The sequence below is a fragment of the Schistocerca americana genome, chromosome 1, assembly GCF_021461395.2.
Source record: "Schistocerca americana isolate TAMUIC-IGC-003095 chromosome 1, iqSchAmer2.1, whole genome shotgun sequence".
NCBI classification, from domain to species: domain Eukaryota; kingdom Metazoa; phylum Arthropoda; class Insecta; order Orthoptera; family Acrididae; genus Schistocerca; species Schistocerca americana.
In genome coordinates, this window is record NC_060119.1 from 712,186,092 (window position 1) to 712,203,093 (window position 17,002).

Genomic DNA, 17,002 nt, shown 5'->3' on the forward strand with positions numbered 1-17,002 from the left:
TCATCAGATGGTAGAGCTTTGTCAGGACTGGCTCCCCCAAGGCTGTCAGTAGTTCTAATGGAAAGTTGTCTACTCCCGGGGCCTTGTTTCGACTTAGGTCTTTCAGTGCTCTGTCAAACTCTTCACGCAGTATCCTATCTCCCATTTCATCTTCATCTACATCCTCTTCCATTTCCATAATATTGTCCTCAAGAACATTGCCCCTGTATAGACCCTCTGTATACTCCTTCCACCTTTCTGCTTTCCCTTCTTTGCTTAGAACTGGGTTTCCATCTGAACTCTTGATATTCATGCAAGTGGTTCTCTTTTTCTCCAAAGGTCTCTTTAATTTTCCTGTAGGCAGTATCTATCTTACTCCTCGTGAGATAAGCCTCTACATCCTTACATTTGTCCTCTAGCCATCCCTGCTTAGCCATTTTGCACTTCCTGTCGATCTCATTTTTGAGACGTTTGTATTCCTTTTTGCCTGCTTCATTTACTGCATTTTTATATTTTCTCCTTTCATCAGTTAAATTCAATATTTCTTCTGTTACCCAAGGATATCTACTAGCCCTCGTCTTTTTACCTACTTGATCCACTGCTGCCTTCACTACTTCATCCCTCAGAGCTACCCATTCTTCTTCTACTGTATCTGTTTCCCCCATTCCTGTCAATTGTTCCCTTATGCTCTCTCTGAAACTCTGTACAACCTCTGGTTCTTTCAGTTTATCCAGGTCCCATCTCCTTAAATTCCCACCTTTTTGCAATTTCTTCAGTTTTAATCTACAGTTCATAACCAATAGATTGTGGCCAGAGTCCACATCTGCCCCTGGAAATGTCTTACAATTTAAAACCTGGTTCCTCAATCTGTGTCTTACCATTATGTAATCTATCTGATACCTTCTAGTATCTACAGAATTCTTCCATGTATACAACCTTCTTTTATGATTCTTGAACCAAGTGTTAGCTATGATTAAGTATTGCTCTGTGCAAAGTTCTACCAGATGGCTTCCTCTTTCATTTCGTACCCCCTTCCATATTCACCTACCATGTTTCCTTCTCTCCCTTTTCCTACTCTCAAATTCCAGTCACCCATGACTATTAAATTTTCTTCTCCCTTCACTACCTGAATAATTTCTTTTATCTCATCATACATTTCATCAGTTTCTTCATCATCTGCAGAGCTAGTTGGCATACAAACTTGTACTACTGTAGTAGGCATGGGCTTCGTGTCTATCTTGGCCACAATAATGTGTTCACTATCCTGTTTGTAGTAGCTTACCTGCACTCCTATTTTTTTATTCATTATTAACCCCCCACCCCCCATGAACCACGGACCTTGCCGTTGGTGGGGAGGCTTGTGTGCCTCAGCGATACAGATAGCTGTACCGTAGGTGCAACCACAACGGAGGGGTATCTGTTGAGAGCCCAGACAAACGTATGGTTCCTGAAGAGGGGCAGCAGCCTTTTCAGTAGTTGCAAGGGCAACAGTCTGGATGATTGACTGATCTGGCCTTGTAACAATAACCAAAACGGCCTTGCTGTGCTGGTACTGCAAACGGCTGAAAGCAAGGGGAAACTACAGCCGTAATTTTTCCCGAGGGCATGCAGCTTTACTGTATGATTAAATGATGATGGCGTCCTCTTGGGTAAAATATTCCGGAGGTGAAATAGTCCCCCATTCGGATCTCCGGGCAGGGACTACTCAAGAGGATGTCGTTATCAGGAGAAAGAAAACTGGCGTTCTACGGATCGGAGCGTGGAATGTCAGATCCCTTAATCGGGCAGGTATGTTAGAAAATTTAAAAGGGAAATGGATAGGTTGAAGTTAGATATAGTGGGAATTAGTGAAGTTCAGTGGCAGGAGGAACAAGACTTCTGGTCAGGTGACTACAGGGTTATAAACACAAAATCAAATAGGGGTAATGCAGGAGTAGGTTTAATAATGAATAAGAAAATAGGAATGCGGGTATGCTACTACAAACAGCATAGTGAACGCATTATTGTGGCCAAGTTAGATACGAAGCCCACACCTACTACAGTAGTACAAGTTTATATGCCAACTAGCTCTGCAGATGATGAAGAAATTGAAGAAATGTATGATGAAATAAAAGAAATTTTTCAGATTGTAAAGGGAGACGAAAATTTAATAGTGATGGGTGACTGGAATTCGAGTGTAGGAAAAGGGAGAGAAGGAAACATAGTATGTGAATATGGATTGGGGCTAAGAAATGAAAGAGGAAGCCGCCTGGTAGAATTTTGCACAGAGCACAACATAATCATAGCTAACACTTGGTTTAAGAATCATGAAAGAAGGTTGTATACATGGAAGAACCCTGGAGATACTAAAAGGTATCAGATAGATTATATAATGGTAAGACAGAGATTTAGGAACCAGGTTTTAAATTGTAAGACACTTCCAGGGGCAGATGTGGACTCTGACCACAATCTATTGGTTATGACCTGTAGATTAAAACTGAAGAAACTGCAAAAAGGTGGGAATTTAAGGAGATGGGACCTGGATAAACTGAAAGAACCAGAGGTTGTACAGAGTTTCAGGGAGAGCATAAGGGAACAATTGACAGGAATGGGGGAAAGAAATACAGTAGAAGAAGAATGGGTAGCTTTGAGGGATGAAGTAGCGAAGGCAGCAGAGGATCAAGTAGGTAAAAAGGCGAGGGCTAGTAGAAATCCTTGGGTAACAGAAGAAATATTGAATTTAATTGATGAAAGGAGAAAATATAAAAATGCAGTAAATGAAGCAGGCAAAAAGGAATACAAACGTATCAAAAATGAGATCGACAGGAAGTGCAAAATGGCTAAGCAGGGATGGCTAGAGGACAAATGTAAGGATGTAGAGGCCTATCTCACTAGGGGTAAGATAGATACTGCCTACAGGAAAATTAAAGAGACCTTTGGAGATAAGAGAACGACTTATGAATATCAAGAGCTCAGATGGAAACCCAGTTCTAAGCAAAGAAGGGATAGCAGAAAGGTGGAAGGAGTATATAGAGGGTCTATACAAGGGCGATGTACTTGAGGACAATATTATGGAAATGGAAGAGGATGTAGATGAAGATGAAATGGGAGATATGATACTGCGTGAAGAGTTTGACAGAGCACTGAAAGACCTGAGTGGAAACAAGGCCCCCAGAGTAGACAACATTCCATTGGAACTACTGACGGCCTTGGGAGAGCCAGTCCTGACAAAACTACCATCTGGTGAGCAAGATGTATGAAACAGGCGAAATACCCTCAGACTTCAAGAAGAATATAATAATTCCAATCCCAAAGAAAGCAGGTGGTGACAGATGTGAAAATTACCGAACTATCAGTTTAATAAGTCACAGCTGCAAAATACCAACACGAATTCTTTACAGACGAATGGAAAAACTAGTAGAAGCCAACCTCGGGGAAGATCAGTTTGGATTCCGTAGAAACACTGGAACACGTGAGGCAATACTGACCTTACGACTTATCTTAGAAGAAAGATTAAGGAAAGGCAGACCTATGTTTCTAGCATTTGTAGACTTAGAGAAAGCTTTTGACAATGTTGACTGGAATACTCTCTTTCAAATTCTAAAGGTGGCAGGGGTAAAATACAGGGAGCGAAAGGCTATTTACAATTTTTACAGAAACCAGATGGCAGTTATAAGAGTCGAGGGACATGAAAGGGAAGCAGTGGTTGGGAAGGGAGTAAGACAGGGTTGTAGCCTCTACCCGATGTTGTTCAATCTGTATATTGAGCAAGCAGTAAAGGAAACAAAAGAAATATTCGGAGTAGGTATTAAAATTCATGGAGAAGAAATAAAAACTTTGAGGTTCGGTGATGACATTGTAATTCTGTCAGAAACAGCAAAGGACTTGGAAGAGCAATTGAATGGAATGGATAGTGTCTTGAAAGGAGGATATAAGATGAACATCAACAAAAGCAAAACAAGGATAATGGAATGTAGTCGAATTAAGTCGGGTGATGCTGAGGGAATTAGATTAGGAAATGAGACACTTAAAGTAGTAAGGGAGTTTTGCTATTTGGGGAGCAAAATAACTGATGATGGTCAGAGTAGAGAGGATATAAAATGTAGACTGGCAATGGCAAGGAAAGCGTTTCTGAAGAAGAGAAATTTGTTAACATCGAGTATTGATTTAAGTGTCAGGAAGTCATTTCTGAAAGTATTTGTATGGAGTGTAGCCATGTATGGAAGTGAAACATGGACGATAAATAGTTTGGACAAGAAGAGAATAGAAGCTTTCGAAATGTGGTGCTACAGAAGAATGCTGAAGATTAGATGGGTAGATCACATAACTAATGAGGAAGTATTGAATAGGATTGGGGAGGAGAGAAGTTTGTGGCACAACTTAACCAGAAGAAGGGATCGGTTGGTAGGACATGTTCCGAGGCATCAAGGGATCACCAATTTAGTATTGGAGGGCAGCGTGGAGGGTAAAAATCGAAGAGGGAGACCAAGAGATGAATACACTAAGCAGATTCAGAAGGATGTAGGTTGCAGTAGGTACTGGGAGATGAAAATGCTTGCACAGGATAGAGTAGCATGGAGAGCTGCATCAAACCAGTCTCAGGACTGAAGACCACAACAACAACATATTAAACCTACTCCTGCATTACCCCTGTTTGATTTGTATTTATAACCCTGTATTCACCTGACCAAAAGTCTTGTTCCTCCTGCCACCGAACTTCACCAATTCCCACTATATCTAACTTTAACCTATGCATTTCCTTTTTTAAATTTTCTAACCTACCTGCCCTATTAAGGGATCTGACATTCCATGCTCCGATCCGTAGAATGCCAGTTTTCCTCCTCCTGATAACGACGTCCTCTTGAGTCGTTATATATACCAAAACTTGGAACCATCTCATTTCTGTGTCAATGGTTTTGGACAACAACCACACAGTGACATTTGTGAAAGCATGCAGCTATTAGAGGTACTAATGGTAAAGCCAAAGTGATTGCAGACAGAATTGGCAAATTGTTTTATTTACAAGAAAATGGTCCAAAGGTGTGTGTCATTGCTAAGCTGAAAATTAACAAGAGTAATATGCAAATCTGGCAAGCTCGATTAGGCCACCTGAACTAGTGAGATGTGATTACACGCTCAAAAATGAGTATGTTACAGGTCTGAAATCCAGAGATGTTGTTCTCACTAGATGTATTACATGTCTTGAAGGAAACATCATGTCCACACTCTTCACCAAACGAGTAGGGAACTCAAATGATCTTCTGAAGTTAATCCTCTCTGATGTCTGTGGGCCAATGGCAGAAACTTCTGAAGGTGGTGTGAGATTTTTTGTGGCCTTTGAAGATGACCGCAGCAAATGGTATTTCCATGACATAGAGGAGAAGTTGTCAACAAATTTGTTGAATTCAAAAACCTCGTTGAAAGTCAGCCTGGTCATAAAATTAAATCCGTTTAGTCCAGCAATGGTAAGGAGTATGGCAATGAAAGGAGTTCAGAACTACAGGAATGCAGTGACATCTAACATCTCCATACACACGACAGCAGAATGGTGTCACTGAACGAAAGCTCTGTCTGTTGGTTGAAGTGCCTACTACCATCATTTTGGATCAGAGCAATCAACACAGCTAACTCTGGTACCAAGTGCCATGGAGATTGAATGCCTGCCAGAGCAGGTGGACTTGGTAGCCACTAGGGGGCACTGCAACCATGCAGAACTGCTTGATAACTACTTTGCTTGTCACTCTGTTCACTCGGGTCTTGGAGATTTGTCCCTTTTGCTCTTGGCCATGTTGTAATCATTGTGGTGACATTTTGTGTAGCACCTCGTTGTTGTCTAGGTTTTTATCTTTGTTCTGATCTGTTGCCTTGTCTGCAGTCATTTGCCTACCGTTGGTTTGTGTTACTCTTTTGAAGGTAGCCCTCCTGCCTGGTAGCTTCCTCTGCTTCTCCAGTTCTTCTGGAACTTTGACAAGCACACTGATGTATAGCTACTGACAGATGCAGCACTAACAGTGTCCAAAATTGTTGCTTAACCAAAGGGCTATGGAAATAATTCCTCAAGTGTCACACTTGCTCAACAGTTTGTGGCAGGTGTAGATTTATAAGTTGTTTCGATTCATGATGTTAACTTCATTTCAAATGCAACAGACATCAATGTCAATGATGCATTATGTGGTCCAGATCATTGAGAGTGGTATGAGGTGTATATGATGCAATCAAGCCACTGGTGAAAAATAATACCTGGGACATTCTAGACAGACCAACAAATGAAAGTTTTGAGGAATAAATACAGAAGTAATAGATTTTTGCTGAGGAGAAAAAGAAAGAAAAGTTGCAAGATGACTCAACCAGCAGTCTGTAGTTGACTTTGGGTAAACATTCTTTCCAGCTGCAAGAATCAATCATTTAGTAGTCATTCCATGATTATATAATCAGAGTAAATCATTAACATGAAAATAAATCCAAAAGTTATGATTTTTTTTATTTAGATGGACCTTAATATAAATAACATACAGCTAAGATTTGGTGAAACAAGCTTTGTTCATTTGTCACTAAAAAATAAAATGGTATTATTACAAACATAAGCTAGAAAGTCAAGGATAATGCACATGTATTTGAATGTCTTTTAATGTCTGTGGGACTCTTTAGTACAAAAAGAAACTTGTAGAATTTACGTAACTTATAAGGGCCAGTATGTATGAAAATATACCAGACATTAAATAAATTTACCATGACTAGTATAAAGCAAAACAAATAAATATTATGGATGTAACATTTTAATGTTGCAGATGTAACATATACATTTAACTTATAGTGAAGGACTGAAACTATGTACCTAACAATGCTAAAATCATTGCATAGTGACAAATTTGTGAATAAATGAAGAGCATTCAGATAACAGAAAAAATTAGTTTAAAAGGTTTAATTTAATTTCAGTAAAAGTTAACCTTTCACGAGAATCTGTGGTAGGTTCATGTAAAGTACATGTAACTTGGCAAATATCAGCTTCACTAGTATCATCCTTTCTGGCCATACAGATTTATTCCCTACTCTCTTATCTTAAGGAACTCAACTGATTTTTTAACACTGACAACTTGTCCAGCAAATTTGTGTAAATGTCAGATTCTATTGTAACAAAAAGCCACAGACCAAAACACAATGAGAAGTTTTCATCATTGCAACTGTTAATGAAAGAATTTAGGAATGTTTCTTCCTTATCGGTCTGGTCTACAACACATTTGAAATTGCAGTGTGCACCATCTCCCTTAGACAGCAAACCTATTTCAACTGTATATTTCCCAATGGCATACACACTGTGGACTTGGTGAGTGTCTGAAGGAGATGAGTCACTCCAGTGCAACTGTAACTTGTCAGCATGGTTTTTTACCTCCTGTGCTGGAACATCTGTTATATTAACTTTATCAGTTACAGATTCTGTAAGTTGTACAAATCATCTGTGGAGGCTTCAATCATTTGGGAAATCAACAGGAAAAATTACGGTTTTGTTAGCGGTGTGTGTGATAAGACTTCCTGTGAAACATTACTAAATGCCTTCTATGTAAACCACCTAGAACAGACAGTTCAGAACCCCACTCATTATGGAAATATATTGGATCTAATAGTAACAAATAGATGTGACCTTTTCGAGTATGTACATGTAGAAACTGGTATAGGTGACCCTGATGCATTTGTGGTTACAGCTATTACCAAAGTACAAAGGGACTGTAAAACAAGCAGAAAGATATTCATATTAAGTAAACTAGATAAAAATCAGTAGTGTCACACGTCAATGAGGAACTTGAAGCTTTCAAAACCGGGCAGGAGCATGTAGAAGAACTATGGCTCACATTAAAAAGAATAATTGACCATGCACTTAATAGGTATGTACACAGTAGAAGAGTTTTTAATGGGAGGGACACTCCATGGTATACAGGCACTGCAAAGAAACTTCTAATGAAACAGAGATCACTGCATAATATGTGTAAAGAAAAGGATAGGACTACAGATAGAGAGATACTGAATGAAACATGTTTGGTTATCAAGTGACAATGTGTGAAGCCTTCAGTGATTACTGTAGCAGAATATTGTCAAATGATTTTTCACAAAATCCAAAGAAATTCTGGTCATATGGAAAGGCTGTTAGTGGAACCAAAGTGAATGAAACAGCAACTGAAATTGAGGGTAGCAAAGCAAAAGCTGAAGTGCTTAAATCTGTTTTCAAATGCTCCTTTACAAAGGAAAGCCAGGAGTATTGCCCTGTACCACTGAAAAGATGAGTAAAATTAGTGTCAGTGGCATTGAGAAACAGCTGAAATCATTAAAACTGAACAAAACTCAAGAGCCTGATGGAAACCCAATCAGATTCTGTACTGAATTTGCTGCTGAGTTAACCTCTCTTCTAACTATAATCTATCATAGATACCTTGAACAAAAAATAATTCCCAGTAGCTGGAAGAAAACCCAGGTAACACATGTCTACAAGAAGGCTAGCAGAAGTGATCCACAAAGCTACTGTCCAGTATCTTTGACATTAACTAGTTATAGAATCTTAGAGCATATCTGGAGCTCAAACACAATGAGATATCTTGAACAGAGTGGCTTCCTCCATGTCAAGCAGCATAGATTCTGAAAACATTGATCGTGTGAAACCCAACTCACACTTTTCTTACATGATATAACGAAAGTTTTGGATAAAGGTACATAGATGCAGTATTTCTTGAGTTCCAAAAAGCAGTTGACTTGGTACCACACCTATATTTATTGTCAACAAGTTTGATCATGTGGGGTATCAACTAAAATTTGTGACTTGAGTGAGAACTTTTTGGTAGGGAGGACACAGAATGTTATATGGGATGGGAAAGTCATCATCAGATGTAGATGTAACTTTGGGTGTGCCCCAGGGAAGTGTGTTGGAACAATTGCTGTTCATGTTGTACATTAGTGAATGACCTTATGGGCAATATTAACCTCAGACATTTTGCAGATGATGCAGTTATCTATAATGAAGTACTGTCTGATGAAAGAAGCTACATAAATATTCAGTCAGAGCTTGATAAGATTTCAGAGTGGTGCAAAGATTGGCAACTTGATTTAATGTTCAGAAATGTAAAATTGTGCACTCTACAAACCAAAGAAAATAGTATCCTATGATCATAATATCTGTGAGTTACAGTTGGAACTGGCCAACTCATACAAGTACCTGGGTGTAACACTTTGTAGGAATATGAAATGGAATGACCACATAGGCTTAATTGTGGGTAAAGCGGATGGTAGACTTTAGTGCTAGAATACTGGGGAAGTGCAATTAGTCTGCAAAGTAGATTGCTTACAAATCACTTGTGTGACTCATTCTAGAGTATTGTTCAACTGTGTAGTACCCTCACCAAATAGTACTAACGGGGGATATTGAATGTATACAGAGGAGGGCAGAACAAATGGTCACAGGTTTGTTTAACCCATTGGAGAGTGTTGCATTGACACTGAAGAAACTGATCTGGCAGACTCTTGATGGTAGATGTAAACTTGAACTCTTGAAGGTAGATGTAAACTATCCTGAGAAAGTCTACTAACAAAGTTTGAAGAACCAGCTTTAAATGATGATTCCAGGAATATACTACAACCCCCTATGTATCACTCACATAGGAATTTTGAGGACAAGGTTAGAATAATTACAGCATGCACAGAGGCATTTAAACAATTGTACTTCCTGTTGCACTCTATACATGAATGGAACTAGAAGAAACCCTAATAAATGACACAATGGGATGTACCATCTGCCATGCGCTTCACAGTGGTTTGCAGTATTGATGTAGAGGTAGATGTAGTATGCAGATTTGGATATAAGACTTGTTGATGTAGGTGTGGATAAGGGACTCTGTGGATAAGACAGACAAACAATAAAAATATGTATTTTATTTCCTTGTAACTGAATTATTAAGAAATTATTCTAAAGTTGCTTCACTGATATATGTAGGTGTACTCTTGGATGAATATATGTGCTGTATGGATACTTCTCAGTATTATTCTACTGAAATAGTTGTATCTGTGATATAGAGTGATATTTAATAACCTACTTATGATATGTTTTGGCTTTGCACTTTTTGAACAGAAAATTGATTTTTCTTTTTAAAATATTTATTATAAGTTAAGTTCATCTATACCTACAGTTTCATTCATGTACGATCTTCCACATCTCTCCACAATATTTTTATCCATCCTTGATTTGTATCTTTACTCTTGGCGTACTTTTTGTAAGAATCTGTATAGTCCATTATTTCAGCATGTTGCTATATTACTTTTTTAAAAGAAGCAAATACTTAAGATGAAAGAAGTGTTTTCAGCAACAGATGTTCGTTGCCCATGCCAAACATTATCTTATTAGCTACTTCACTATGTTGTTTTATACATTAAATATTTTCCTGGCTTGCTAACAGAAATTTCAGTGAAATTTCTTGTAGGTTTTCTGTTTTTCTGATCTATCTAAGACATGTACTTTTTTGTTTGTTTCAGGTTTTAGTGATCCTGCTCCTCCTGTCCCTGTTCCAAGGATCAGAAAACAATTGAAAACACCAAAGTTGCAAAATGAACATAGTGGCATAAATACCCAGATAGCACCAAGAATCGTACCTCCAAAAAGAAGGAAAAAATCAAATACTTCATCAGAACTTGAGTACATTATGTATGCTACAAATGAAACAGAGATGGAATGTTCACATGTTAATTCAGAAGGTGGCCTAATTGACAAAACTCCAGGCTGTAACAAAATAGCGGTGATGAATAGTGTGGATACTTTCAATCTAGCAGCAGAGTGTCCAGACAGAATCAATAACTATTTTAATTTTGTCAAGCCAAAACCCTATTATCCCAGTTCCAACACTCTATACACTGCTAAAATGTGTGACACTCAAGAGGACGATGATAGTGGTGTATACTTTGCTGAAAGTACATCACTAGAATCACAGAAATATGATCAGTCAGAGGTGAAACAAAATGTGACAACAGATGCGAAATACGAAGAAATTTTTCAAAATGAGAGTAATTATAGCAATAATCTTAGAAATTGTAGTAATAAACAAAACAGTGATTTATTTAAAGGCATTTATACACATACAAATGAACAAATTACAAACAAAATTACTCCAGCTGCATTACATACTTCATCAGAATGTGATGACCAGGTTGATCCCTACTGCTCAACAAATATTTCTCAGGACAGTGACAATAAGAATCTGAAGACAAAAGAAATTATAGGTTACGTTACATCATGCTGTTCTAAGGCTAACATTGTACAGAATGAACAATACAGAAGCAAGGAAGATAATGGGGATGTGCCACATGTCTTAGCGTTATCTGATAGATCTCACTCTACAGCCCTAGATAATAGCTGCAAGAAATTGTATGAAAAAACTGATTTTAAAGAGTACTCTACAGAAAACACTGAATGTACTGTGAAAGAAACATCATTTAATTTAAACTGTGGGAATAATGGATCCCATAAAGAATTAGCAATAAAAAATGATGATATCTCAGAGATAGTGGACAGATTTTTGTTGCTCGATGTTCAAAATTGCTCCAGCAGTGAGCCTCGAGAGCTGCAAGAAAATGTGGGCCAGCAGAAGTACAAATTGCCTCACAAAGAAGAACTCCCTAAAACAAAGGAGGATCCTCTTGTAGAGATATCAAAAAAGTTTAGCATGTTCTTGTGTGACATGTTGGGTAGTAGTAGTCTTCGAAATGCAGTTTCAGATGCGGTTGTTAAGCCTCTTCCTACTTCACACTCTTGGCTATCAACTGTTGATATTAATTCCAAATATGAAAACTCTAAAGACCAGAAAACTTCTGTTACTGAACATTTTAAATCCCAGAGAGCTCTCAGAGATAAACATTCTAAATGTGATAAACATTTTACAAATGTTGTAAAACAAAATAATGATGGTCATATAGATGTCAACAAGAATGTTCTTGCAGAAGTGGAAAACAGACTGGATCATAGTGAAGAGGCACATGTAAGGAAGGGTTCTGAAAACAATACTTCAAACTTCTTGAAAAGTATTAGTATCATGGATTTAACTGATGAAAGTTGCAGTGCAGAGATTGATGATAGCCTTCCAAACAATAATGTTGATAATGTAAATAAAAGCTTAGAAATTGAATGCAGTAATCACGTAGAAAGTGACAGTAAAATTGGCCAGTCGTGTAGGAATCATAACTCTGCTGTAGATGATACAGAGGTATCATATCTGTCCACTGCAACAGAAATGGAAAGCAAGTTAGATGGTGGTAGAGAGGCAGACATAAAAAAGGATTCTGAAACAAATGCTATAGATGTTGAGAAAAATGTCAGTGTTATGGACTTCACTGATCTAAGTTCCACTACAGAAGTATCAACTGTTCTTGACACCAGTGACAGTAATGCTATAAGTAAAAACATACAGACAGAATGCACTAATGATGTAGAAGGTGACAAAAAACTCAACTTGTTACGCAATTTTCAGAATTCTGTTGCTGCGGATAATCTAGAGATGATATATAAACTGATTGCAACAGAAAGAGAAAGCAAACTGAATACTGATGAAGAGGAACAGATGCAAAAGGATTCTGAAGCAAATGCTACAAATGTGAAAAATATCAGTCACATGGACTCCACTGATGTAATTTCCTCTGAAAGGTCACCAGTTGTTCTTGAGAACAGTAATAATAATTCTGTAAGTGAAAACTTACAGACTGAATGCAGCAATCATATGGAAGGTAACGGAGAACTTAATCTGTCATACAGCTTTCATAATTTTGTTGCAGGGACTATAGAGGCATTGTACCAACCCTCTGTAATGGAAACAGAAAGCAAAATGAACCTTAATGAAGAGGCAGAGACACAAAAGGATTCCGAAACAAATACCATGAAACTTGTGAAAAATGCTAGTGGTACAGATTTCCTTCAGAAAAATTCCAATGGAGAAGTACCAGAGTTTTCTGAGAACAGTATCGTTGATGACCTAAATGAATTCTTACAGCCTGAATGTTGTAATTATGTTGAAGATAACAAAGAACTTAAGCTGACATGGAGTAGTCAGAATTCTGTTGTGAACAATTCAGATATCATTGAAGGAAATGTACCATCAGAGACTGAAGGAGGAACCAGGTTAGCCCTTGGACATAACAAATTATTATATGGTAAAAGCAAAGAAGCCATATATGAATTAAAAAACAAAAATATTACTGTCAATAACACAAAGAAAAAATCAGTGAAGTTCAATGATACTGTTAACATAATCAACAAGGTAGAATATGCTTTACAGAGAAATCGAAGTATTAGCATAAATGAAGAAAAAAAGGTATTTAAAAGGGACTCATGGACAACTGAAAGCTGTATGAAATCTAAAAGAAGGGAGGTTGCTGAAAATGATTCTGATGATTCTGAAAATATGGTTGAAGAACATGATCTGTGGAAAAGTTATAATGAAGAAGTTTGTGAAAAGCCAAAGAAGTCATCCCTACCATCTTTTGAAAGTTTCCTCGCCAAGAGCTGTGGAACTGTGGGGATTAAAACAGAGGAAGAAAAAATTCATGAACATGAACTTTGGACCAGTGACAATAATCAAATTAATAAATGTAGAGATACTCATCTGCCTTCATTTGAAAGTTTTATTTCAAAAACATCAAAGAATAATCACACAAATCAGACTCAAAGCTCAGACCAGACAGAGTTAAAGCATGGAAAATTAACAGTATTTGGAAGTTCCATTTCAGAATGTGAGGCACACAATAGTCTCCCTGAAGCCCCATCTCCTCCAAAGTGTTCAGCTTTCCATGAAATTTTGCTTGATGCTACATTCTGGACCAAACAAAAAAGCCCTGATAATGTCACAGGGCCACCTAAAAGTGAGTATCAGTAGATATCCCTCAACATGTTTATATGCTTTATACAACCATGACCACGTTGTAATCATGCTGTGTGTTAATCAAAGACTGTGTTATTTGTAGAAAGGTACAGACCTCATTAGCCAAAAATGCTAATGGCCAAGAATGTAGCTCTGATATGCGCAATATTATTAACTGCTTTGCTAGGAAACGTATATTTGTGGTACCCCATGAAGAGTATTATTTTTAAATTAGTATTTATTGTAGCCTAGTTTGTAATAGCATATTGTTGGATACAAAATGTTAGTAGAAATGAAGCAGTATTTTTACATTATTTTTTTGTAACAGACTCTTTCAGTAAAAAAATTAGACTGAATAAAAGTGTTGTCAAAAACTAAGCATGACACCTAATGTGTATTATGATAACTATCAGACAAGGTGCATAGACAGTAATAAACCATTGTGACTGTGAATTGAATTTTGTAATCTCAGCGTAGTTACCATGGAGTATTTGCAGGTTGTGTTCAGTACTTGTATTTACTCTTGATAGTGAACATGTATTTGACGATGAGAATATATATATTACCTAAGTGTTCATATATTTTATTTATATGATAAATAAATCACAAAATTGCAACACCAATAATTTCATTTGAAATAAACTTTGAATGTTTTTCAAAAGAAATGTACATTAATTTATTGTAAATAGAAAGAAAGTGTACTGGTCACTCTGCATTTCATCTGTTATTTGTTATTGGAAGCACATATTAAGCCACATTTCTAATTTATTATTAGTGAAGAGTTTCTTCCCCTCCATCCTTTTCCAGTCCTATCTTGTACTTTGTCCAAAACTTTGTCATCAGTTTTCTTAAAATTTGTTATCTATGAAAAGCTGTTTACCATGGATCCATTTTCAGTGTAAACATGAACTTTGTCTTTAAAGACCTTGTCATGAACAGAACATTTAATGTCCTATATTTTCCTGGTATTGTAGGTTCATAAATGAAGGAAAATGATAAACATGAACATATTTAAAAACTTTGACAATAACTTATTCCTATAGTGTACACACATAGAGCTGAACAGTAACATGACATCAGGCTAAAAAAAGTTATAAAAACAGTAGTAGAACAGAATATAAAAAAAGTAGTAGAACAGTACTGGAAATAACTAATGCAGATCACACACATTTATGGAGTCATACGAAAATTTGTGTACATTTGAAGAACTGTGAACATGTTCTACAGAATTATTAGAGTGTTACTAGAATGAGAACAACATTTTAATTTCCTGGGCCAATTGTTTAAAAGAATTAATACATACACTTTTACAGTTATTGGCATATGCACTACTGTGCAGAATGCATCTCTACACTGTACTTATAGTTTCAGTTAGAAAGGTAGTGAAGAGCATTATATGTGCTGTTGATCATGTATCCTAATAACATGTAGCAAGATAGTTTTCAAGCTATTTGACATAATTTGTATTTGAATATGGATGCACCCAAAGCACTTACAACAAATACTGTATTTGGTACAGTAAAAGAAATAATTATTAAATCAAGGGAAAATCCAGGATGTAATATAATCGTATTGGTTAGACCATCAGTGAGAGAGCACCATGAGTTCCTACTGCTAATAAGCCACGTACACTGTTCGTTTATTACATATTTTTATGAGCTTTAAACAGGAGCGACATATTTTCAGTTATCTGTTTAGTTACCAGTTTATTTTTGTAATTTCTTGTGTCTTTGAGTGTTTACTAGGCACAACCTTTTATTTTAATAACAGTGTAGCATAGAGACCGCTGTTGTTATCAACCATTGTATTGACCCTAGTATCATAAAGGCTTTGGTTTGATTTGGTTAAAACAGCTCAGGGTTGGTTAGACCGTCAGTGAGAGAGCACCGTGAGTTCCTGCTGCTAATAAGCCAAATACACCGTTCGTTTATTACAAACTTTCGAGCTTCTAACAGGAGCAACTTCAGTAATAGATAGGAACTGTGGTTGCTGTGTACAGATGCGAGCTCAGTTGTTGACCCTTCACTCACAACTCCAGGCTGTGTTGGCTTCTGTCAAACAGCTTGAGGCTGCTGCCAAGGGGCATCACTGTGGGGGGTCAGATGCAGGTATGCGAGGGACGTCGAGCAAATCCCACGTGTACCCCGATTGGTCCACTGCTGTGGTCGCCCCGGGTACTGCCTGCACTGAGGTTGATCCCTCACCCGTGGTCAAGTGGGAGATCATTCCAAAGTCTGGCCGGCAGCGAAAGACTTTCTGAGAGGCCGATCATAGGACCTCCCTGGTTCGTTTGATGCACTGGTTTTGGACATTATCTGTAGCTGACAAAATCTCTGAGCTGGATGCAGTTGTCCACCCTGTTCCAGAGGAAGCTTCTCAGCGAGCAAGGACTGGCCATTCACAGAGGGTGGATTTGCTGGTAGTTGGGAGCTCCAACATTAGGCATGTAATGGGGCCCCCTAGGGACATGGCTGCCAAGGAGGGGAAGGAAGCCAGCGTACACTCTGTGTGCATACTGGGGGGGGAAGTCATTCCAGATGTGGAAAGGGTGCTTCCGGTTGCCATGAGGAGTAAAGAGTGGAGCCAACTGCACGTGGTGGCCCATGTTGGTACCAATGACGTGTGTCACTTTGGATTGTAGGAGATTCTTTCTGGTTTTGGGCAGTTAATGGAAATGGTAAAGACTGCCAGTCTTGCTTGCTATATTAGGGCGGAGCTCGCCATCTGCAGCAGCATCATCAGAACCGACTGTGGTCCTTTGGTACAGAGCTGAGTGGAGGGTCTGAATCAGAGGCTCAGGCGGTTCTGTGACCATGTAGGCTGCATATTCCTTGACTTGCGCCATTGGGTGGTGGGTTACTGGGTTCCACTTAAGCAGTTTCACAGGTAGCGGGGGCTCTGTGGAAGGGACTGGGCAGTTTTTTAGGTTAGAGGGTCTCAGGAAACCACATAAAGGGCGTCCATCTAAAAAGGGGCCAGGTAAAACACAGTAAGGTAGTTGTAGAAACGATCGGTATCTTAGTTGTAAATTGTCGTAGCTGTATTGGGAAAGAACCACAGCTCCGAGCCCTAGTAGCCAAAGCCAAAGCTAGAAATAAGTTCAACCGAAATTTTTTCAAACAACCTAACAGTATTCAGAAATGCAGTTGGTGGTGGAGTATTTATTG

At 38.0% G+C, this 17,002-nt stretch overlaps 1 protein-coding gene across 2 annotated transcripts in view; it reads left to right on the forward strand.

Moving 5' to 3' along the window:
* The window catches only part of LOC124610072 (tyrosine-protein phosphatase non-receptor type 13-like), a 258,426-nt gene extending 243,926 nt beyond the window's left edge, over positions 1-14,500 (forward strand). Inside the window, exon 15 of one of the 2 annotated variants that reach the window (XM_047140127.1) lies at positions 10,468-10,597. Coding sequence is in view for 1 of the 2 variants with exons in the window: in XM_047140126.1 (XP_046996082.1) it covers positions 10,468-13,850 (3,383 nt within the window). In the remaining variant the exon portion in view is untranslated. Of the gene's footprint in view, positions 1-10,467 lie in introns of both variants that reach the window. The other variant, XM_047140126.1, reaches the window with a different exon arrangement.
* Positions 14,501-17,002: the final 2,502 nt, after the last annotated feature.